The sequence below is a fragment of the Ammodytes marinus genome (genome assembly GCF_949987685.1).
Source record: "Ammodytes marinus genome assembly, chromosome: 4".
Lineage (NCBI taxonomy): Eukaryota > Metazoa > Chordata > Actinopteri > Uranoscopiformes > Ammodytidae > Ammodytes > Ammodytes marinus.
In genome coordinates, this window is record NC_137233.1 from 433,532 (window position 1) to 460,069 (window position 26,538).

The following is a 26,538-nucleotide window of genomic DNA, read 5'->3' on the forward strand; positions in this document are numbered from 1 at the left end:
CATTCAAAGTGCTTTACAGGGGCATGAAATACATCAAGATTAGACATTAGATATTGCATTTAAGAGATAGTAAAAACAAAGAAAATACATCAAGATTAAAGGTTAGACATTAAACATTTAGACAGCGATGTGGAATGGCTGCAATGAAAATGACGTGACTGACAGACAATATAGTTATTTTCTATAAAGCCTATTTAACTTAATTACTCAGCTGAACTCATGTATTTACATTTATTTTTAAATACATTTATTATTATTATTATTATTATTATTATTATTATTATTATTATTGTTGTTGTTGTTGTTGTTGTTGTTGTTATTATTATTCTTTCTTTCTTTCTTTCTTGAAACTTGAAAATATTAGGTGAAGAGAATGTACTGTAGATAGGTCTGGATGTGAGTGTGTTTCTTATGTAGGCTTAAGCCCATGTTGTATTAGAGTTTTTATTTGTGTTCACATTATTTGAAGCATAAAGGAAATGGGTGAGCAAGTATTGTAAATGTTCACATGTAGGTGCTTCTTATTCTTGCTTAGCTTGTTTCACTTATTTTTATTTATCCAAAATTAATTATTTTTTATTTATCTTAAATTAGAATTTTTTTTCCCTGTTTTCTATACACACTAAATGTATGTTCGTCTGTGTTTGTGTCAAAAACTGATAAAAAAGTTTCTCTCGCGCGCCCTTAGCTCAGTTGGTAGGGCGTCCCCCCCATGGGCCTTGGCCAGCAGCGGACCCGGGTTCGATTCCAGCCCGCGGTCGTTCTCTGCATGTCATTCCCCTCTCTTCCCCATTTCAACTCTGTCTCTACACTAAAAATCATCAGAAACATATTTTGACCGCTCCCGTTGGACACTCAAGGCCACTGCAGCTCCCCAACTAAAGCCAAGAGCCAAAACTTAATTTAAAATGTGACAATTTCTCAAGCGTGAAATTGTGTCTCAGAAAGAGGATCCGACCAGAGAAGCTTTCAGGCAACAAATCCTAGTTTAAAGGTTTTAGAGAGATGTCTAGTTTAACTGCTATTGGCTTTAGCGGTCAAGTTTTTATGATCAGTTAAATTAACCAAATTAAAGTAGCTATGAGGAACTTTTAAATGTTTCTGATACAGTCTAAATGGCATGTAATAGCAAACGAGACCATCAGTGCAAATAATGCTATTTTTATTGAGTTTTTTTTACCCTTTGTCATGGGTACGCTCACCCAGGAACAACAGCTGGCGTGGTAAAAACACTACAACTTTTGTCCAAATGGGGTACAGTAATGAACAAATAATGAAAGTACTTGGGAGCACCTTTTTAATAAATAAACTTATAATAAAACATTGAAATACAAGGGGATCTAACCACTACACCACAAGTACCTAGATAAGTTTTATTTAAAGTGATGCAAATGTACACATGATTTGTTAGATATTTTGCACATTATTGAGAAAAATTTCTAATAAGAATTTTGTCAGTAATCAACTGGCAAAGTTTCATGATGATATTTCTAAGTTAAACATCTAACCCTATTTACCTGCAGTGTAGATATAGATAGACGGACGGACAGACAGACAGACAGACAGACAGACAGACAGACGGATAGACAGATAGATAGATAGATAGATAGATAGATAGATAGATAGATAGATAGATAGATAGATAGATAGATAGAACAATTCTAATACAAATAACTATTGTTTTAATGTCAGTAATCAAAAGGCAAAGTTTAATGCTGATATCTATAAGTTAAACATCTGACCCTGTTCACCTGCAGTGTCTCAGCTTATTACTGGAGCATTTCAAAAAGGAAAAATGTCAGTGTCTCTAATCCGCTTCTTAAACTGCTGTCTAGAGGAGAGGACAGACCGACAGACAGACAGACAGACAGGCAGGCAGACAGACAGACAGACAGACACGTTTTAAATTGGTTTCCATTGACACTGTCTATCTCCTGACAGACAGCAGTGTGTGAAACGTGCTAAATAACCCGCCAAGAACTCCTTTACCCCTGTATTGTCCGTCTGTCTAAACCCAAGAGATTTTTGTTACACACACACACACACACACGCAAACACAAACACACACACGCGCACACACACACACACACACACACACACACAAACACACCCTGCTGTCCTGCCCCAGCACACTTCATCTGTCCCCCCCCCCCCACACACACACACACACTCCTCCTCCATTCAGACTGTTTTAATTGCCTTGCCATGAGGTCGGGCTAATCTCAAATTAGACGGTGAAATATTGAAATATTTGTCATTATAACGTTTCGTTTTTCTTTTGAGTGTGTCAAAGATAACCGAGTCCGTTGAGAAACACCGAAGTCTTGAAAAGAAAAACATGAATTTGCAGTTTAATTATATTCACCAGTGTCCTGTCAGGAGGAGCTGCTAATTCTCCTGTTTAACTGCATTTTATTGTCTTTTTGTCTTGCTTCACACATTGAGTTTTGAAGCGTTTTCATGTCAGTATGAAAGAGGTTGAATAGGAACAAACTGATTGACAGAAAGTCCCATTTTCTTCTCTACTAAAGCCTGAGCAGGTTTTCAGAATATATTCTGGTGTTAGGAAGAAAAGCAGACGCCTTCACAGTTTGCATACAGGGCAAACAGGTCCACAGACGACGCCATTGCCTCACCCTCCACACTGCCCTCTCCCTATAGAACATTATTCTATTACATGTACAGTATCCTATTTCACTAGTTATTTATAGATAGATAGATAGATAGATAGATAGATAGATAGATAGATAGATAGATAGATAGATAGATAGATAGATAGATAGATAGATAGATAGATAGATAGATAGATAGATAGATAGATAGATAGATAGATAGATAGATAGATAGATAGATAGATAGATAGATAGATAGATAGATAGACACCCTGAGAGCCCGGCCAGGGATGCCATCAGGTCCAGGAGCCTTGTGTGTGTTTTCCTGTACTTCCTCAGCCGGGGAGTAGCTCATTGTAGTAGAACATTTTATTTTATAAAAAAATACAAGGCATAATACATACACCGATCAATAATTTAAAAAAATAAATAATGGATGAAAGGTCGGCCATTGTTTTTTTTTTCGGCAAAAGAAAAGAAATACATTACTGAATATAGTATAGATTATAGTTAAACATTATTATATACTTTCTATACTTTTATATTCCATATTTCATGGAGCACAATATGAATATAATATATAATTATACTGCAGACGCCCTCTATCTGTATATGTATGAACACAATGCAATTCATTTCCTAGTATAGATTTACACATTAAAACAATTGTGTTGTCTGTGAAATGTAGTTTATTATGAATTCCTTCCTGGATTAACGGTGCTGCTGACTGAATTTATGTTGTATTAATTTATTCTATGATAGAAGCATTTTCAAACTCCTCGACGTCCCGACGCAGCAGGTGTTAGAGTGACAGGAGGAATTCAATATGAAAACAGGGCTCTGCATTTATTACACAACATATTCACAAATCAAATGTTTAGAGATAAAAACCTAATACATTCTCTCAACTGCATGTATTCTGTGTTATGACGAACAGAAAAAGCACATCATTGTTTGCTGATGCCTTAATAACTCTGATAATAAAATGCATGTGAAAAACAGATGTGTCTGTTTTAACTGTTCCACAGAAACAAAGCTGAAATGTATTTGATTAATTCGGTCCAATATTTAATAAAATGCCAAAACAGATCAAAACTTTACGCAGGATAAGAATCTGGAGATAACATGATATAATGCTCAATTCATAAATTCATACATTCAAAAATGCTTCAAGCTCAAAACAAAGAAACTATATTCATAAACAAGTTGCTCAAAGTGAATATGGTTTAGGATGGGTGACTCATTCTGCCCATTAAAGGATTATTTCACACTTTTTAAAAAAAATCCATGTCTTTCTATAAATATTTCAACTAACAAAATTATTCAAATTTCTAAATATTCAACATTATTCTTATATCATGAGTTTAACCATTCACTCCCTTTCATACTCCTTCAGCTGAATCATATACATTCAAGCTAGCAATGTAGTTTAGCTCCAAGCCAATTAAAAGGACTTTTTCAGTTTTTCAGAAAGTTCATACTCATGTAGCTTTCCAGTTTATAGTCAGCTTTTCAGCATCCAGCATTCACACTCATTTTCAACATAAAATTGATTTTCTAAATAAAACAGTTCATTAGAATAAACATATGCATTATTGAATACAACTTTAAATTGATTCAAAATAATGAAGAAAACAAATGGTTTCAAACAACAAAAAAGCAACTGCATACAGAGCGTTGAAACATTTCAAAAACTACATAACTATTATAACATTTGCCAAGAAAGACCTCAACAAAATGTTAAAGAATTATTCTGATGGGATCAGATAAACTCTTGGAAATGGGTTTACTCAGATGAATGAGGGTCTACAACAGAATCTTTTTATCCTCATTGAGAGGTGGAATTTCACATGAAAACAGGGCTCTGCATTTATTACATGATATATTTACACGTAATATGCTGAGAAAAAAAATGGTAATATATTCTCTCACCTACATGTTTTGATCTATGACAAACAGATAAAGTATATTATTGTTTGCTGATGCCTTAATAACTCTGATAATAACTGATAGTTTAAACACACTTGTGTTTCTTCAGGTGAGAGTTTGAGGTGAAGCTTTTCAAACATTTGACACAACAGTACGGTGTGTGTCCTGTGTGGATTCTCTCATGCACTGTGAGTTTGGATGATGTGTAGAACCGTTTGTCACAGTGTTGACATTGGTGTGGTTTGACTCCAGTGTGGATTCTCTCATGCTGTGAGAGGTTGGATGATGAGGAGAACCGTTTGTCACAGTGTTGACATTGGTACTCTTTGACTCCAGTGTGGATTCTCTCATGCACTGAGAGGTTAGACGATGTGGAGAACCGTTTGTCACAGTGTTGACATTGGTGTGGTTTGACTCCAGTGTGGATTCTCTCATGCACTGAGAGATCAGACGATGTGTAGAACCGTTTGTCACAGTGTTGACATTGGTACTCTTTGAGTCCAGTGTGGATACGCTCATGTTGCCGGAATGATTCGTAGGAACTGAAGACTTTCCCACATTCCTGACATGAGTAGATTATTTCCTTTGTGTGAATGTTTCTGTGTCTATTGAAAGAACTTAGATGGTTGAAACTTTGGCCACAGTCCTCACAGCTGTACGACTTCTCTTCAGTGTGAATACGTTGGTGGACTTTGAGGGATCCTGATCGAGCGAAGGTTTTGCCACATTGGTCACAGCTGTACGACTTCTCTCCAGTGTGAATACGTTGGTGGACTTTGAGGTGTTCTGATCTAGCGAAGGTTTCCCCACATTGGTCACAGCTGTACGGCTTCTCTCCAGTGTGAATACGTTGGTGGAGTTTGAGGTGTCCTGATGTAGTGAAGGTTTTCCCACATTGGTCACAGCTGTACGGCTTCTCGCCAGTGTGGATTCTCTGATGAGTCGTTAAGGCCGACCTCCATATGAACTCTTTGTTACACTGTTGACAGCGGTGAGGTTTAGGTTTCTTTGTTCCTTTTTGTTTCTGTAGCGACAGACAGACAGAAATACAAAGACAGAGTATGAGTGAGGCAGAGATGTGCAGTCAGGGTTGGACGTAGGGATGAGAATCGTTAGGATTTTACAACAAATGAAAAGAAGACAAGGACTTTCATGCTCAAATATATTGGAGACACAGGTCACACACTTTAGCGTGGGGACAGTCATTTCACAGAAGGCACCAGAGAACAGGGAGCTTGACGAGTCCTAACAATTGCCAATAGCTATAGATACAGTTAGGTCCATATATATTTGGACCTAACTGCTTCTTTAAATGACTGTACTAGGGCATTTAAAGAAGCAGGTATGTGCCTTTCAGGACCCACTACAGTTTGCCTATAGAGAAGGGCAGGGTGTGGACGATGCCCTCCTCTACCTGTTGCACAGGGTATACAGCCATCTGGATCAAACCAATGCATCTGTACGAATAATGTTTTTTGACTTTTCTAGTGCTTTTAACACACTGCAGCCACATATTTTAGCCAGCAAGCTTTTAAATTTTAACCTCAACAGCTCCACTGTTGCATGGGTAACAGACTACCTCACTAGAAGGCCCCAGTTTGTACGGCTTCATGGTACTAGCTCTGGCGTTATTTCCACAAACACTGCGGCCCCACAAGGTACGGTTTTATCTCCGTTTTTATTTTCAATGTACACCTCTGATCACAGGCACAGCAGTGAACTTTGTCACTTGCAAAAATTTTGGTGTGCATCTGGACAGTACGCTGGACTGGAAAGTGAACACGTGTCATTTAAAAAAAAGCCCAGTCCAGATTGTTTTTTTAGGAAACTCAGGTCATTTGAAATCAGCAGATCACTTCTTAATGTTTTTTATCACGGTATTGTTGCAGTGTCCTTTTTTATGCTGTTGTTTGTTGGGGTGGCAGCCTGACAGTAGAGGACAGGAACAGGGTCAACAAACTAATAAAAAAGGCAGGATCCATTATGGGTGTGAGCCCTGATTCTCTGGAGGTCATCACAGAGCAGAGAACCAGGAGGAAGCTCAGGACTGTCCTGTCACATGACGACCACCCCCTGCACTGCACTTCTGTTAGAAGTGGCAGGAGTGAACGTCTCCTGTTACCGAGATGCTCTACAGAGAGATTCAGGAGGTCTTTTGTTCCTGCAGCAGCTAGGCTTTTTAATCATGACTGCTGATTTGATTTTATTACTGCACATTGCTCATTTGCACATCATAGTATTGTTATATTGTTATTTATTCCCTTTTTTAACCTTCTATTTTTACTATGGTAGTGGACCACACTCCCCCTGTGACTATGCTTGTTTTATGTTGTTACTGTATTCCTGTGTTGTATGTTGTACAGACTATGGTGGCAAACCAGTTTCCCCATTGGGGATCAATAAAGTAAATCCTATCCTATCATTTGGACACTGACACACATTTTGTTATTTTAACAGTTTACTAAAAAATCTTCAAGTTAGTTATATAATGAATATGGGCTCAAATTGCAGACTTTCAGCTTTAATTTAGGGGTTCACATCCAAATTGGAGGAAGGGTTAAGGAATTACAACTCTTTAATATGTATCCCCCTGTTTTTCAGGGGACCAAAAGTAATTGGACAATTGACTCAAAAGCTGTTTCGTGGACAGGTGTGGACTATTCCTTTGTTGTTTCATCATCATCAAGCAGGTAAAGGGTCTGGAGTTGATTCCAGGAGTGGCATTTGCATTTGGAAGCTGTTGCTGGAAACCTACAACATGCGGTCAAAGGAGCTCTCAATGCAAGTGAAACAGGCCATCGTTAGGGTTAGGGCTTAACCCTTTTATATTAGATTCAACAGGCATTTCTCAATATTTTTACGACTTCCTCAACACTTCCAATTCGGTGTAGCAAAACAGAAAAGGAGACTGTTGTTACAAGAAATGAGGCTTAAGCTGATATTCAATTCGACTCTTAGACCCAGGAGGCTGAGGAACAACTCCCCCATAAAGAAACACTTTTACCGGGTAAAAACAGAAGAAACGTCATAATAACACCATAGTAACATAAAGTGTATAGTCACCGTTTGTGGAGAACTCATGCTTCTTCCTCGGTGGCAGCAGATAGTAACCAGAGACGGTGTTTGTGTGTCGAGCTCACAGACGTTTGGTCAGACCACGGACCTGTAAAGAAAAGGTGACAATGATTAGCTAATGTAAGCTAAACCAACTAGTGTGCTAGCTCTGTTTGATAGCATGTGCTGCTAGGTAGTGAGCAACGTTCTTAAATCAACCATCAACATCATTCAGTGATCAGCAGTGTTGCAGGGGGAACAAACCTTTAACATTACAGAATCAACTACAGAGGCTACTACCAACAGCAACACTCACTCACTGCAAAGGAGGATTCTCTAGTCCATTGTCCTTGCCTGTGGAAATAAAGATAGCTGGACAAGAGTTCTTCTGCTTCGTTCCTCCCACTGCATTTAAATGCATTCACTATATTACAGAGAAATGTCTTGTCAAAGAAAAAGAGCACCAAGCCCAACCCAGAGGACCCTGCATAATATTTTATTTTAAATTAATATTTTTATGGAAGATCCACGTGTCTTTCCTCAATAGCTTCTAATTCATCCGACCCCACTCCACTCCTCTCCAAATTATTTGTTCACACAAAATTCCTCAGATTTAGCCTCTTAATTTTCCTCTTAAAGTGCACCAGATTCATGCATTTCACTTTAAAAAGGTAAAAAAAAATCTCAAACCCCCAGACCCCCATAGGAGAGTCTGGTTCTCAATCTCTGCTGGCTACTATTTTCACTCAGCAGGACATTGGAGGCACTAGCGAAAAAACACTGGGTGTGTGAATGACATTTAACAATAGTCAATCATTTGGGCAAGTCTGCCTATCTTTCTCACTCCGCTGCACACTCAGTCACTACTATCCATGCTTAAAGGAAGCAGGATTACGACGCCCACTGTCGCAAAGCTGTTTTCTAGCTCGTGCAGGCTTGCGAGTGTGAACTGAGAAGGGTGCAATATCGTGCATGTCCGTGTGTTGAAAGTGTGAGGACTCTTTTCGGCTCTGTGAGAGTGGTTTTAACACTGCATCAACTAATGCCAGTCAGCGCTACACGCACCTGATTGCAATGAGTTGATGCAGCAGTGTCACCTAACTACTCTCTCTCTCACGGAGCTGAAAGATTACGTGTCCCCACAGAAAACGAATGAACGAGAGACGGCAATTAGTATGGATCACGATGAGGTAATGTGTTTGTGTTGTTGATGTAAATAATGACTATTTCAGATAATGGTTATCTGATGATGGTGAAGCAAAGCAAACTTTGTGTTAGTACCAACCGCTCATTCATTTAGGAGTTAACACTGCAGCCTAGTTTCGCTCTCGTGAAATTGTATACACGTTGCTTGGCAACGCCCCCTGTCCCGCCCGTAGCCTATATATATCACTCTCCCTTTTTACTTGTCTTCATTGCATTCTCTTTTTTTTCTTTGATGGTCCAGCCCCGTTATCAGTCATTATGACGACAAATAACTGTCTCAAACAAGGCTCCCGCTCCCCTTCCCTCACCTGGAGGGATAGGCTTCTCAAATCGCGTTGCTGCGCTACACTGAAATCTGCGACCAATACGGATATGTGACCATAGAGCCTGCACGAGCGAACCGAAAATCAGACTGGGTGTGCGACCAGACCAAAAGCAGTAATAAAAACTATATAAAAACGTCTTTCTTTGCACTGATGGTCTCGTTTGCTGTTAAAGGTAATTTATGATTATCAGAGGAAACATGAGGCTGTTTAAAAGATATTTAAATGTTACTCGTAGCCGCTTTAAGATGTTCAAGTGTATTTAAAAAAAGCAAAACAAAAACATACTTAGATAAAGATGTTAAAATGTCTAAAACAAATTGTTTAAAACGCACAAAGATGTTTAGAATGTTTCAAAAATATGTTTAAAATGTGTTTTAAATATAATTAATTAAAATATCTTTCAAAACACACAGGGATTTAGAATTTATATTTGTGATGGGGGCTTCGCTGAAATTTGTTCTCTGAGGGGGTCTCACTCTCTCACACTTTGAAAACCCCTGCTCTAGTCCATTGTGACAGCCAGTGCTGCTGAATCCACTTTTGTAAATGTTGAGAGAGAAGAGCCCTATCAGCCATTCCCCATAAAGAATTTGAAATAAACAAGTTACTTTTACTTAGCACGTCTGGGGTCGCGTATCTTGGGCTTGTTTTTCTAAAGTCCAGTTGTTTATTTGTGCTTTGAGTGAGGTCTAACTAAGTAGTTGGTTTTGATATGTTAACAAGGTAAGGAGGAAGACAATAGGCTCGTCTGAGATGAGCTGCAACACGCCTCAAAACACATGTAGACGGTAAAGGCCGATTTCCACCAGCTGCGTCTCCGGTCCTTCTCCGCTCCAGCACGGCAGAAACAAAAATACAATTAAGAGCAGTCAGTGGGTGAGTTTCCACCACGTCCGCTGCGCCGTCTCTCTGCTCCGCTGCTGCTCCAGCTCTCCGGTGAAATATGCACTGCTTCTATTGCTGCCGGATGCCGGAGCTCACCGCATCAATTTAGCACAGAACACATCGAGATAGACAGGAACACAAGCGCCGACAACACAATAAAACCTCCGGTTAATTTTCAAAATAAGACACTCGGTGTTCACTGCAGGTGACATTATCAAAACAGAGACACATACAAGCATGTCCACTGTTCTTTTACTCGTTCGGATGGGAACAATAACCGTCCGTGCGATCGTTGTTGTGTAAATACCATATAGGAGAATCATATTATCAAGAGCGATCGCCCGTCACTTTTATTACCGCGGGAACTCCTCGGTCTCGCGACTCCAGCTGTTCAGCGGAGCTGGCCGTGCTGGTTTGAAAACGGAGCCGGTGGGTATTGCCGGACGTGAGCGCACGGAGCAAAACCGTTGGACACCGCACCCGCAGCCAGTGGAATTCCGGGGTTAGTCGGGGGAGGGACCAAAAACAGTGACTTGAAATACTGCAATTGAACAGAAACTGATAAAAGACAAGAACAAGAAATACTTCTAAAGTATGGAGCACAACTCTGAACAAGAAATAAGATATAACCCCATAAATCTTTTGCCAGTTCCTACATTTCATTTTAGCCTACATGATGAACACAGAATATACTGAGGGGGAATATGTAACAGTGCAGTTGTTTATTTGTGCTTTGAGTGAGCTCTAACTAAGTAGTTGGTTTTGATATGTTAACAAGTTAAGGAGGAAGACAATAGGCTCGTCTGAGATGAGCTGCAACACGCCTCAAAACACAAGTAGACGGTTAGTCGGGGGAGGGACCAAAAACAGTGACTTGAAATACTGCTATTGAACAGAAACTGAAAACAACAAGAAATACTTCTAAAGTATGGAGCACAACTCAAAACAAGAAACAAGATATAACCCCATAAATCTTTTGCCAGTTCCTACATTTCATTTTAGCCAACATGATGAACACAGAAGATACTTTACTGATCAAACAAATGGGGCTTAGTAGTTCACCCTTGACTACACTAATGAGATAGATGGATTAACAATATATTTCTATGACAGTAAGTTTCAGTCCAGCATATGTCTGCTTGTTATTTTTCATTCTTTAGCTCACACTGTCGGTTATGGTTTACTGACACTGGAGCCTGTTTTAATATCCCCATGTCCACCGCAGGAACAGTGATGCAAACAGACGTTAAGTAAAGGGAAAAGTTTGGACCTGAACATGGACATCTTTGATTTCCACTCACGCACAAAAGATAAAAATAAAAGACAAACCCAGAACATACAGATAATAACCTTGGCGACACGGTTTAGTGATTACGTATGAAAGAGCAGGAGCCTTTAGTAAAAGTTCACTCCAGATATGGGCGGTGTAGCTCTGAGACTCTGCTGTGTGTAAGGCAAGCTGAGGCTAATACTGTAGGCTACATGTCCTGCTGGGAGTTTGAAAGAAAAAAAAACAATAACGACCACTATGTTGTGTAGAAAACGACCTATACAACAGTACCTGTACCAGAGGCGAGTTGACTATGTAGTGGGAAAGAGCCATAACAGTTTACGCGGGAGACGGCGCCATGTTTGTTTATTTGCAGCTACACTTTAGTGAAAGTAAGACAAACTCCGCTCATTTCACTATATTACCTTAAACTAAAACGATCGCTCAACATTCGTTAACAAACTACAACAACCACGGTGAGGTTTAGAAACATTACCAACCTGATAAATAAAGACGAGACGGCGAAGACGCATGCGTTGTCTGCTGAATCTTCCAGTGTTGTGAGAAAATACCACGCATGCGCAGATCCTAACCAGATTCTTCTTCTCCTTGATATAGACTTCCGTCAGTGTAGACGCTGAGCGCATTACTACCACCCAGTGGTCAAAGTCGAGACACTGCAGTTGAATGCGGTAACATTTCACTTATAGATATCATGAAACTTTGCCAGTTGATTACTGACATTGGAGCTATTCTTTTTGCTATTGTATTTCCCCCAGAATGTTTTAACTAATAGGCCTATGCAAATTTGGCAATATTAATTATGGGTAAATGCATCTTTTGATAAACCAAAAATCTAGATGTTTTTTTAACAACCTATTCGTGTCCAAAGTTTTTGAAAAAAAGATTTGGGATTTTTCATTCCATGAATGAAAAATAATTTCTATGGCCTACAGGTTTTATTAACATGAAAATGTCTCATAAATAAGGCAATGAACAACATATGAGCAAATCCTTTTGTATTAACCTTCAGAATAGTGCTAAGAATGATCATGGAACGTTTATTTTATGCAAGTGCTTTAGAAGTTGAGATTTTTGTTTCACATCATTAGTTTGATATGCAACTGTACAAATTCAGACAGACAAAACAATAGTATGCAAAGATACATAGAGTACTTGAAATATTTTTCATACCTTGGAATAAATAATGTGGATAATAGGTGCTGCTGACTGTATTCATGTAATGCTAATATATTCTAAAATAGCAGCATTTTTCAAACTCCTAACTGTCCCAATTGTTCCACAGTTCAAATCTTGACATTGGGTTTACTCTTCATATTCTTGGATGAATGAGGGTCAACCACAGAATCTTTGTATCCTTATTGATAGGAGGAAACTTATATGAAAACAGGGCTCTGCATTTATTACACAACACATTCACAGATCAAATGTTTAGAGATACAAACCTAATATATTCAGTCAACTACATGTTATATTGTGTTGACTGTATTCATGTAACCTAACATTAATAATGTCATATGCACATTAACAATTACAGCAGCAGTCATTGGCAATGACATTCTTAAGTCCCAGGCTCCTCTCAACAATGTGATATAGAAGAAGAAGAAAACGTGAAGAGAGCAACACCTGAGACACAAATAAACCCAACAGTAGAGCAAGGACACAGTGCAGATTAAAGTGTAGAGTTAAGATGCATCTTATAAGTAAATTGAGAATGCAAAATGAAATGAAATGAACTAAGTGTAGACTAAATAGAATACTGTGGGTGGAAACAGCAATACAAATAACTAGTGAAATAGGATACTGTTCATGTAATAGAATAATGTTCTATAGGGAGAGGGCAGTGTGGAGGGTGAGGGGATGGTATCGTCTGTGGACCTGTTTGCCCTGTATGTAAACTGTGATAGATAGATGGATAGATAGATAGATAGATAGATAGATAGATAGATAGATAGACCTGAATGGACTTTTTAAAACACGTAGGGACCACAGACTGGAGCAGTGACATGTTGAACCTTCTGTGAACACATCTGCCAGCTGATCTGCACACACCCTGAGGGTCTACAACAGAATCTTTTTATCCTCATTGATAGGTGGAATTTCACATGAAAACAGGGCTCTGCATTTATTACATGATATTGTGAGGGCACGGAATATTTCGCCTCCGTGAGAAGGGTGACTGATTCCCTCACTGCAATCAGGTGTGTGTGCACTGATTGGCTGATTGAGCCCAGGTGTGTGTGCACTGATTGGCTGATTGAGCCCAGGTGTGAAGAGGTTATATATGCCCTGAGACCCCAGTGCTCTGTGCTGATCATTGTCTCACCTTTAGAGGTAGTGAGAGGTTGTCTCCAAGTGCTCTCTGTGTTTAGTTTTGCAAGTCAACTGTTTTACTTTGTCTATCTGCTCAGCTGCTTGGCAGCGGTGGTTTTGTTCGTGCTTTAGTTTGTATTATTAAAAGGTAGCCTGTGTGGCCCTTCACAGCTTTGTGCTTTTTGTTTTCTCCCCCTCCCCTGTAGTCGCCTGTGCGATTTAGTGGTTATCCCTCCGGGGATAACTTTCAGACACCCCTTGGTCCGCACCTGTGTCCCAACCCCCCCCCCCCCCCCCCGAATCCTTACAGATATATTCACACATCATATGCTGAGAAGAAAAATCCTAATATATTCTCTCATCTACATGTTTTGATCTATGACAATCACCTATATGTTTTGTTTCACAAACAGAAACAGTATATTATTATTCAAAACCTAATATATTCCCTCAACTGCAAGTATGTTGTGTTATGACACACAGTAAAAACACATTGTTTGCTGATGCCTTAATAACTCTGATAATAAAATGCATGTGAAATACACATGTCTGTTTTATCTGTTCCACAGAAACAAAGCTGAAATGTATTTGATTTATTCAGTCCAATATTTAATAAAATGCCAAAACAGCTCAACTTTAAGCAGAATAAGAATCTGGAAATAACATGATAAAATGCTCAATTCAAACATTCAAAAATACTTCAAGCTGAAAACAAAGACACTATTCATATACAAGTTGCTAAAAGTGAATATGGTTAAGGATGGGTGACTCATTCTGCCCATTAAAGGATTATTTCACACTTTTAAATTTTTTTTCATGTCTTTCTTTAAATATTTCAACCAACAAAATGGTTCAAATTTCTAAATATTCAACATTATTCTACATAATGACAGTTTAACTATTCACTCCCTTTCATACTCCTTCAGCTGATTGATACGACAGTGCACCAAGCTAGCAATGTAGTTAAGCTGCAAGACAATTAAAGGACTTTTTCAGTTTTTCAGAAAGTTCATACTCCTAATAATTCATAATTCATTTTCTAAATAAAACAGTTAATTAGAATAAACATATGCATTATTGAATACAACTTTAAATTGATTCAAAATAACAAAGAAAATAAATGGTTTCAAACTATAAAAAGACAACTGCATGCAGAGCTGTTAAAACATTTCAAAAACTACATAACTATCATAACATTTGACAAGACAGACCTCAACAAAATGTAAAAGAATGATTCTGATGAGATCAGATTAACTCTTGGAAATGGGTTTACTCAGATGAATGAGGGTCTACAACAGAATATTTTTATCCTCATTGAGAGGTGGAATTTCACATGAAAACAGGGCTCTGCATTTATTACATTATCTATTCACCAGGGGTGTGAACGTTTACAAAAATGTCTAACCGTGTACACAACGGAATATTTTTCGTGTACACGGTTAACCGTGATGTCATTATCCTCGTGCGCCCACCGTCTTGTAGGCGCGCGCACACACGTGTTCGTTTGCCTGTAAACACACAGTTGACATTCGCCTCACGTGTTCGCCGTCATTATCGCAGTTAATTACCTGATTAATATAGCCTATCACTTTATACATGTCCACGTTTATGCAGGTTGAACAGGTGTTATAAAGTTCGGGCTACTTACGCGCGTAGTTCACGTCAACCGGGTAACTTTAATCTTTAGGTTATCTTTCATCACTCGTCCGTGGCTGTGACTCGAGCTCGAGCACGGCGGCTCCGTGTGTGTGTGTGTGTGCGCGCCGATACACACACTCACACACGCCGAGGGACAGACAGATTCGGCAGACTAGCGTGTATCCTCCCCAATTAGTTTATTAGTGATGTAAAATCAATAAATGCGTGTCTCCAGAACATATTTAAAAACTTTGAAAAAAAGAACATTTAAATTTTGAAGAAAAAAAATAATTAAAAGCGGTTTTCGTTTATTGATTTTTCCTAAACGGTTATGATTTACTAAACGGTTAAACATGTACACGTGCACACCCCTAATATTCACACATCATATGCTGAGAAAATAAACTACTTTATTCTCTCACCTACATGTTTTGATCTATGACAAACAGATAAAGTATATAATGGTTTGCTGATACCTTAATAACTCTGATAATAACTGATAGTTTAAACACACTTGTGTTTCTTCAGGTAGGAGTTTGTAGTGAAGCTTTTCATACATTTGACACAACAGTACGGTTTGTGTCCTGTGTGGATTCTCTCATGCTGTGAGAGGTTAGATGATTTGGAGAACCGTTTGTCACAGTGTTGACATTGGTACTCTTTGACTCCAGTGTGGATACGCTCATGAGCCCGGTGTGAGCCGTAGGAACTGAAGACTTTCCCACATTCCTGACATGAGTAGATTATTTCCTTTGTGTGGATATTTCTGTGACTATTGTAAGAACTTAGCTGGGTGAATCTCTGGCCACAGTCCTCACAGCTGTACGGCTTCTCTCCAGTGTGAATACGTTGGTGGACTTTAAGGGTTCCTGATCTAGCGAAGGTTTCCCCACACTGGTCACAGCTGTACGGCTTCTCTCCAGTGTGAATACGTTGGTGGACTTTGAGGGATCCTGATTGAGTGAAGGTTTCCCCACACTGGTCACAGCTGTACGGCTTCTCTCCAGTGTGAATACGTTAGTGGACTTTGAGGTGTCCTGATTGAGTGAAGGTTTCGCCACACTGGTCACAGCTGTACGACTTCTCCCCAGTGTGAATACGTTGGCGGTGAGGTTTAGGTTTCTTTGTTCCTTTCTGTTTCTGTAGCGACAGACAGAAATACAAAGACAGAGTATGAGTGAGGCAGAGATGTGCAGTCAGGGTCGGCAGTAGGAATGAATCGTTAGGATTTTACAACAGATGAAAAGAAGACAAGGACTTTAATACTCAAATACATTGGAGACACAGGTCACACACATTAGGGAGGGGCCAGTAATCACACAGAAGGCACCAGAGAACAGGGAGCTTGATGAGTTGTAACAATTGCCAATAGCTATAGATATACCCAGTGTTTCCCGCAGGATTTTTTTCAGCAGCGGTGGTGTGGTCCCACGAACCCTCTAGGGGGGGTCCGGGGGCATGCCCCCCCGGCCAAATTTTTTTTGTACCCTTTAAATTTGAATGCATGAATCTGGTGCACGTTCAGAGGAGAATATGCACTTAAATCCCATTAAAGGAGTCTTGTGTATTACTATAGATAGGATAATTGATGCTGACTCTTAAACAAGTTTAACCCTAGCCCCTAAGCTATTTCTGAGATGTTTTGGTTCGCCTGGATTTATTCTCTAAGCTTGCATTCATCGCCCCTTTAACACACAGCAGTCAAGCTATGAACATCATTTATTTGGGCCACAACCTGGACTATAAGAATATGTGTGCTGCAGAGATGTCGTTTGAATGTAGGAAATATCAATTAGACCAAGGGTGTCAAACTCATTTTCACAGAGGGCCACTCTACGATATGATACTCACACTAAGGGCCAGACATGTAGTTTACCGACATGCCTTCTTTTTAATCCAAAAAGTAAAAACAACATACCTATGAATATATTGTAAACCAACCTGCATACAGGGCAAATAGGCTAGGTTTTGTTTCAACATTTGGGGGTACAAATTATAGGTGGGGGGTATGGGGGCACCCCCCAGAACATTTTGAACTTAACACTTAATTTCCTGCATTCTGGTGAGTAAAAATCAACCGATCTGTGCCTTTTCTAGAATCAATTTAGTGGAAATGTATTTTTTTTTCTGTGAAGGAGAAGACAACATTCAGGTTCATTGAGAAAGCTGTTATGGAATATCATTTTTTTTAGGAATCATGACCCAGCACCGGTGTAAACTATTTATGACAGTTTACATTGGTAATGAAAAAAGCCACCACTGGAAACAAAAGGGAGCTGCTAGCTAACGTTAGCTACATAACACATAACCAGATAATGTTTGCATTCATCCTTAGACACTTGACACAATCAAACATCAATATTAGCATGCTATTTAGCCACATAGACTGCCCTATTTAAAGCCCTTTAGAAAACTGACATCTTTTTCATTGATGCAAGTTCATCAATTCATGGCTTAAATCCCTGAGCTGTAGAACTTTCAGCAGACATTCCTAGCGGTAAGCTGCGCGAGTGTCCACCCGTTGGGAGCGTGGGCGACGTGCGGATATGAGACAGGCTCTGCATGCAGAAAAAAAAACATGGCAGCAACTAAGTGCATATAGGCATGTAGACCTGGACAGGACAACTATTTGAAGTTAAAACCGAGCAACAGAATGGGAAAGAAAGAGGGTTTAAGTGACTTTGAACATGGCAATGTTGATGGTGCTAGATGGGCTGGTCTGAGTATTTCAGAAACTGCTGATCTAATGGAATTTTCAGTCCAAACCATCTCTAGGGTTTACAGAGAATGGTCCGAAAAAGAAAAAAATATCCAGTGAGCGGCAGTTGTGTGGACGTAAAATGCCTTGTTGATGTCAGAGGTCAGTGGATGATGGGCATACTGGTTTGAGATGATAGAAAGGCAACAGTAACTCAAATAACCACTCGTTACAACCAGGGTATGCAGAATACCATCTCTGAACACAAAATATGACCAAGCTTGAAGCAGATGGGCTACAGCAACAGAAGACCCCACCGGGTACCACTCCTGTCAGCTAAGAACAGGAAACTGAGGCTACAATTCACCAAGACTCACCAAAATTGGACAATAAAAGATTGAAGAAATCTTGCCTGGTCTGATGAGTCTTGACTTCAGTTTCAAACTTCAGATGGTAGCGTCAGAATTTGGCATTAAAAACAACATGAAAGCATGGATCCATCCTGCTGTGCACCATCAACCATGCCACATTCAAAGTCACCATGTGATTGGCTGATTAGCTATTTGTTTTTACAACCAGTGAAAATATCTGCAACCACACCAAGGTTGCAGATATATGCACATGCGCCTCATAACTGGAGTGCGCACTTGGTGTGGTTACTAGTAGGGGTGTGAACTCTTACAAAAATGTCAAATAGTTTGTGTATTTTTGTATTTGAAATTAACTTATGCGTGTTTCCAGAACACTTTGAAGTCATTTTCAAAACATAAAAAGGTTTATATTTATTGATTTTTCCTCAACGGTTATAATTTACTAACCAGTTACACGTGCACACAGCCCTATTGCTAGGATATCCATTAGTGGCTTGTAGAGTAGAACCCAGGAGTCACTTCATTTGTTAGTCTAGGGGAACCTTTCAAGATGTTAAACACACTGAAAGTAGTATTTTATTTTTTACTTAAAAAGGGACAGCAAACATTAATACAATTGAGCACCAGAGTTCAAAATGAAAATGTACCAGATTTAGCCATGCAGGCTCATTTCCACCTGTAGTCTCTGGCAGGTTGATAGCTTAAAGAGGAACTATTATGCTATTTTTCAGTCTAACTTTGGTACTGCAGTTTAGCCTCTCTGCAAAAACGCTCTGTCCCTCTGCACTCTGTTTGAACCTGGCCAATCAGAGAAGGCCGGTAACTGCATAGCAACAGGCACGCCCCCTAGTTTCACTACACTGAGCAGACTGTCGGTGCAGCAGCATGACCATACATGGAGAATCCACTTTATCTACGTAGATAAAATCCAGAAACTAGGCACTAGGCTGCCGCCAATGGCATCGGAGTGTTGAGGCTGTGCACAGCCACCTGCAGCCACCCCAGACTGTAAGCAGGGAATACGTCTAAAATGCAGGTATGTCATTATCTGACACTTTGGTATCATTTAGCATGACTGTATAACATTATAACAGCATTTATAGGTCAGAAAAGATGAAAAAGCATAATAGGTGCTCTTTAAAGGATAACAATAAAAACTACAGAAATACAACACATAAGCAAAAAACCAATTGACACAAGAACAGACAATTAAAATGACACAACCACTATTCCAGCCCATAACAGGTTGGTGGTGTGTGAACAACATAAAGTAGTAGCAAACAGACAGATTAAAGAGCATGATCATATAGCACATTAAAACACATATGCACTTCAACACAGACAAAAGAACATAAGCACAGACAAGGAGCATAAACACAGCTAGTAAACACAAAGACAAACACACTATCCCAGATTATGGCAGCATGTTTGATTGGTCAGTAACCAGTGTTTAATAGATTCTGAGAAGGATGTGATGTTCCTTGGTTCTGTGGGTATTAGGGATGGCCATTTAGAATTTTTTCTTTAACCGGTTAACCACCAGAATTAACGGTTATTAACCGTTAAGATTTACTGTAGTCTATTTATAGTGAAATACATGAAACATTATAGCAGAGCTCCCGGCATATTAATTTAAAAACAATTCAGGGACCAGTAGCCAATTTAAATGCCTACATTTTGACATACACACGGCACCTTGTCTGTTGTGAGAAGAGGTCTAGTATGCGAATGTAGGAGCAGAAAGTGCAATAAGTGACTGAAAAGGGACATTTACACACACACACACACACACAGGCTTAGGGGATGGGTAGCCTACCGAAACCCGGTGCTAAGTAGTGCTGAGCACGGGGCAACATTTTGAAAGACCGTAATATTGATAAGCTCCAACGTTATCAGTACTGAATAACGGTACTTTACGCTTTTGTTTATGACGGAGTTTCGCTATTGATCCTCGCACACAAGCATGGCAGACCTCTCTGTGTCTGTGCAGGGGCACTCACTGCCTGTCTGTCACTCTCTCACACTCACGGAGACGGTGATAGATGCAGAACAGCATCCACCTCAAGAAGGCTAATGCTAGCGCTATCTTGAGCTAGCGGGAGCCCACGCTGTTAATTAAATTTTCCAAACACATGGCAGGGGAGTGGTGTGACCATAAGTTGTGACTGGCTATCTTTCTGGGAGCGTACCATGGACCTATTATAAAGTTGAGAGTAGCCTACACAACTCTTTTCATTCTTTACCGACAGTTGGCATTCTTACATCCGGTTTAGCGATATCAAAATAAAAGTCCGGATTTCAGAGAAATTAAGATGATTAATTTTTTTTAACCGTTTAACCTTAAGTATTAACTGGTTAAAGATATTCTTAACGGTTAACCAGTTAACCATGGACATCCCTAGTGGGTATAGTATTCCAAGTATGTGCTGCTTGATATGAAAAGGCTGACTGCCCAAAATAACTTCTTCTATGGTATTTCACAATCTTGTGGATGCTCTGGTGGGAGAGTTTATATTTTGTTGCAAACATTAGACAACAATTCAGTTAACTGTCTTTATAAAGAATTCAGTGCCCACAACTTATACTTTAACTGCAACATGATATGTTAAGTGTAAAAATCAGCAAGCTGTCATTATAACACCATAGTAACATAAAGTGTATAGTCACCGTTTGTGGAGAACTCATGCTTCTTCCTCGGTGGCAGCAGATAGTAACCAGAGACGGTGTTTGTGTGTCGAGCTCACAGACGTTTGGTCAGACCACGGACCTGTAAAGAAAAGGTGACAATGATTAGCTAATGTAAGCTAAACCAACTAGTGTGCTAGCTCTGTTTGATAGCATGTGCTGCTAGGTAGTGAACAACGTTCTTAAATCAGCCATCAACATCATTCAGTGATCAGTAGTGTTGCAGGTTGGGCTGGGCGATATGGGCTAAAATCAATATCTCAATATTTTTTTACTATATCTCGATACACGATATATATCTCGATATATTTCAAATCTCCTCTAGAGCACATCCTAAATGCTCAATTTAATTTATTTTTGCATAACATCACACCAGTAATATGATTTAAATAGTCCCTGCAAAATGTGTCTGCACTAATGATGCATTAGGCTACATGAAACAACATCTTGTTTATATTCTTTAGTGCTTTCTATTGGAACAATTTGAAACTTGCACATGGCAAAGAGTTTGCACATTGTATTGATTATTCCACATCCTTCCACTCCCATACAATGGATCCAGCATTATTTTATTTTCCATCTTCTGTTAAACTGAGAACACTAATGACTCATTACAACCACTTACTAATTGTTTATCACCACTAACCCCCTGAAGATAGCAGCCACACTTTAAATGCAGAACAGGTTTTGCTCCATAATAGTAGTCTATGTGTATAAAAGGCTCTGACATGTATAATGGTTACTGTCGCTTTAAGAGCAGTTGCTCCTATAGTGTATAAGTTAAGTTTAGTTTTCTGCCTGTTAGTCCGAGAGAGAGATTCATGCAAGCGCAACCAGCAGGTGGCTCATCGTCCCTCTGTTACCTGCCTTATTGTTTAATTCTCCTGTATTGAGTTCATGAAAATAAAACTGGAAGACAATCAGAGGATTTAAATAAATACGGCTGAGAATAATATAGTCCAGGGTTCGACATAACGTATAGCCCGATGGCCCGGGGCCAGTAAAATCATATGCAGGGCAAGTTGATTGGCCAGTCACTGTCCCGCCCGGGCCAGTGACTGGCCAATCACAGTTCAGTATCTTTTTGTAGACTATATCATGGTTCATTGAAATGCGCGTTGAGAGTCGGAATGAAAGCAGTGTTTATTTAAGACTCAATATAATAAACCTAATATAAAATGTATTCTTTAATGAAAAGCCAGTGGACAACCGATGCGTGGGCGTTTTGACAGGCGGAGCAACAAGCGGGTGCACTCTCGCTCCGTTGGCAGAGCTGCCTACCGTCCGCCTGCGAGTCGACAAATCAATCGACTTACTCTGCCCCCTTTCTTTCTTCCCACAGCAGAGGTTGAGGTGCAGAACATTATAACTGCACTTTTCCTTTATCTGCCGCCGTAATGTTACAGTGTTTGCATCCAAGCCCCAATGGTAATACAAATGAGAGGCGTTATTTTAAGCTGTGAATGCGTCTCCGGTGATTGTGTCGGTTGTAGACAGAAACGAACGGAGGGACTCCGCTCACTGTACAGTTCCTATAGTCGCGCAGTTTGGCACTGTGTTTTCAGGCTCGAGACATTCAATCAGATCGCGGAAGTCTTTCCCATTGAAATCGCTAACGGGGAGAATATCCCCGGTTATTATTTTAGCCACAAACCACAGTTCATCTGCGCGCCGGCTCACTCGCTGGCGAGATCACACGGTGAAACGCTGCTGTGATCGGACGAAGGCATTGTGTGTTTCTAAGGTGATTTAACGTCATAGTCTTAGACGAGCGTTTAACTTATGCTGCATATTTTGCACTGCATTGTTTTTTATCAATAGTTTGAAAAAATGGTCCCACACCGGACTCTTATGTGAAGCTGACACTTCATGGAGAAGTGACACTCCTGCAGCGCGCCCACGACCAGATGAATGAAATCTCCCATTAAAAAAACGGCATAACCCCCTGATTTTCGGATTTCTATTCTATTTTTAAAGTCAACTTGAGCGCAAGTGGAAAACCGGTCATTCGGTCGACACATTCACATCCCTAATGCATATAGAGAAAGTAATAAAAACAGCCTACCACACCACAAAGAATGATGAGACCTTCATCTCTTATTTTTTTTTTATGTTTGAACATGACTTCTGCAGGTGAACTATTCATTAAACTGCCCAAATTCAAGAATAAAAACAACCATCAAACTACTGGACTTTAAAATACTGGCCCACTCTTTCAACATACTTTCAGTTGTAGGCTTCTAATTCAATATGTTTGCCTGGTTTTATATTATGTGTATGAGCAATATCAACATTTCATGTAATTAACTAAAAGAAAAATAACCAAATCTAAAGGGAATATCTATTCTGTTACAGTATAGATATTCCCTTTAGATCTGGTTATTTTTCTTTATTTTTCTAATACAGGTATTATAATTATTGACACTAAATTATGAAGAAAAAAAAAGTGTGTGCAGGGCCAGTGAAAATATACAAGGGGCCAGTAAAACTCGGATCCACTGGCCCAGCGGGCCAGTAGGAAAAAAAAGTTATGTTGAACCCTGTTAGTCTAAAGAAAGCAAAGTCTCATCATCATCATCATTCCTTGCATTCTGACCGATGCACCATTCCTGGATGCTATTCATACCTATTGATCTAGCCCTCCTGCATTATCACTAAAACACTATGTTTTATTTTATAAAAAAATACTCGCAAATGTAGCCTACTTTATACAGACTTTTAGTTAATAAACGGTGTGCACCTCCCTTGGTGCTGACATCGACCTATTATAAGAGGCTGCCCGTAATAAATGTGATGCCGTGGTTGTGTGACGTTGGACCAAAAACTCTCTGAAGTCGGAGTAATCCGCCCCCCGGCGCTCGTTCGCCTTCCTCTCATAAGGACCAGGCTCTGTACATCGGTCGCTTATGCTGTCAAGCGCCCGCCTCCCCCGTTTTTTCGCCTGTGTAGCCACTAGCCTTCCTCTCATAAGGACCAGGGCAGGCTGTGCTGTGTACAGCGGCCACTAATGCTGTCATGTGCAGTTGTTTATTTGTGCTTTGAGTGAGCTCTAACTAAGTAGTTGGTTCTGATATGTTAACAAGGTAAGGAGGAAGACAATAGGCTCGTCTGAGATGAGCTGCAACACGCCTCAAAACACAAGTAGACGGTTAGTCGGGGGAGGGACCAAAAATTGTATTATGCCTATTCCAGTAGGCAACTACATATGGGACAGAGACTATATCATTTTGGAACAATGATCGTATTCCACAATTATTGTTACGTGTCTCTCCGCCCGTTGTCCCTCACTTTGCCTCGGAGGTATACGTCAGCTATCTCCCTCCCCCGACGTGAGGCGGAGTAAAAATCTCACAAGATGGCGACGCGCACAAACCAGGATTATTGGATGCCGTGTGACTAACTGACGTCAGCCCGGATGCTACATCCATATTATTTACTATCTATGCTCGGGACCCGTAACATGCACACTAATACGATAGATAATTGTTTTTTAGTGATAACGTTTGGAAGAGCAGGAGCCGTTAGTAAAAGTTCACTCCAGATATGGGCGGTGTAGCTCTGAGACTCTGCTGTGTGTAAGGCAAGCTGAGGCTAATACTGTAGGCTACATGTCCTGCTGGGAGTTTGAAAGATAATAACGACCCCTATCTTGTGTAGAAAACGACCTATACAACAGTACCTGTACCAGAGGCGAGTTGACGGTACAATGTAGCGGGAAAGAGCCATAACAGTAAACAGTAAACGCGGGAGACGGCGCCATGTTTGTTTCTTTGCAGCTACACTTTAGTGAAAGTAAGACAAACTCCGCTCATTTCTCTATATTACCTTAAACTAAAACGATCTCTTAACATTCGTTAACAAACTTCAACAATCACGGTGAGGTTTAGAAACATTACCAACCTGATAAATAAAGATGAGACGGCGAAGAGGCTTGCGTTGTCTGCTGAATCTTCCAGTGTTGTGAAAGAATACAGCGCATGCGCAGTTCCTAACCAGATGCTTCTTCTCCTTCATATAGACTTCCGTCAGTGTAGACGCTGAGCGCATTACTACCACCCAGTGGTCAAAGTCGAGACACTGCAGGTGAATGGGATATAATCATAGATATCATTTCAACATATAAATATCATGCTAGTTGATTACTGATATAAAACTATAATTTTTTGTATAATATGTTTTTCAGAAAATTCGCCAATTTCTAGCAAATATGTTTAGGATTATTTTTGCTTCTCTTTAAAAACCAACATTTTAGATAATGGATGAAGCCAGTTTAAATCTTTATTTATTTTGTTACAACACATTAGAGTCCAAAGATTTTCAGAACAGATTTAGGTTAGAGCCTATTTTCATTTTATCAACAAACATGTATATATTAATTGACACAACATACTCTCTCTCCCTCTCTCTCTCCCTCTCTCCCTCTCTCCCCTCTCCCTCATTCCCTATCCCTGTCCCTCTCTCTTTCTCCTCCCCCCTCTTTCTCCCTCTCTCTTTCCCTCTCTCTCTCTCCCACCCATCTCTCACTCTCTCCTTCCTTCCTTCCCTCTCTCTCTCTCTCTCTCTCTCTCTCTCTCTCTCTCTCTCTCTCTGTGTCTCTCTCTTTCCCTATCTCTCTCCCTCCCTTCTCTCTCTCCCTCTCTCTTTCTCTCTCTCTTTCTCTCTCCCTCCCTCTCTCTCTCTCTGTCCTGCTACAACAAAACACTGAAAACCAGTTTTGAGCTCAAATAGACCTTCACTTTAAAAGGACAATAGCTTCCTGGGTGAGTTCAGGGTCTGTGGAAATGTGTTTCTTTGTTGAATAAAAATATGTGAAACCTGCAGCCTGATGATAAAAAAAAAAGATTTATAATTCAGTGTTAAGGAGGCAATGCAAGGCAAGGCAGGTTTATTTCTATAGCACAATTCAGACACCAAGCCATTCAAAGTGCTTTACAGGGGCATGAAATACATCAAGATTAGACATAGCATTTAAGAGATAGTAAAAACAAAGAAAATACATCAAGATTAAAGGTTAGACATGAAACATTTAGACAGCGATGTGGAATGGCTGCAATGAAAATGACAGACAATATAGTTATTTTCTATAAAGCCTATTTAACTTAATTACTCTTATAAAGTTAAAATGAGAAAAAGTGTGTCCTTCATACACAATCAGCTGAACTCATGTATTTACATTTATTTTTAAATACATTTATTATTATTATTATTATTATTATTATTATTATTATTATTATTATTATTATTATTATTATTATTATTATTATTATTATCCTTTTTTTTCTTTATTTCTTGAAATTTGAAAATATTAGGTGAAGAGAATGTACTGTAGCTAGGTCTGGATGTGAGTGTGTTTCTTATGTAGGCTTAAGCCCATGTTGTATTAGAGTTTTTATTTGTGTTCACATTATTTGAAGCATAAAGGAAATGGTTGAGCAAGTATTGTAAATGCTGATGATGTTTAGCGTTGACTCGATACTTATTAAGATAAACTCACATGCAGGCGCACACACACACACACACGCACGCACGC

The 26,538-nt window shown here is 39.6% G+C and overlaps 1 protein-coding gene and 1 long non-coding RNA gene across 2 annotated transcripts; both read right to left on the bottom strand.

Annotated features, from left to right (window-relative positions):
- Positions 1–4,626: 4,626 nt before the first annotated feature.
- On the bottom strand, positions 4,627–7,673 carry LOC307249157 (uncharacterized protein; the record flags this gene model as incomplete). Its single annotated transcript, XM_080025793.1, has 2 exons — positions 7,605–7,673; positions 4,627–5,565 (listed from the first exon to the last, which is right to left on the bottom strand). Exons 1-2 carry the CDS (start codon positions 7,620–7,622, stop codon positions 4,627–4,629), a joined length of 957 nt encoding a protein of 318 aa, XP_079881919.1. The 5' UTR covers positions 7,623–7,673.
- Positions 7,674–14,318: 6,645 nt separating this feature from the next.
- On the bottom strand, positions 14,319–24,975 carry LOC307250046. The gene is made up of 3 exons (XR_013844862.1): positions 24,909–24,975; positions 20,991–21,090; positions 14,319–16,394 (listed from the first exon to the last, which is right to left on the bottom strand). It is a non-coding gene; the product is annotated as an uncharacterized lncRNA (long non-coding RNA).
- Positions 24,976–26,538: the final 1,563 nt, after the last annotated feature.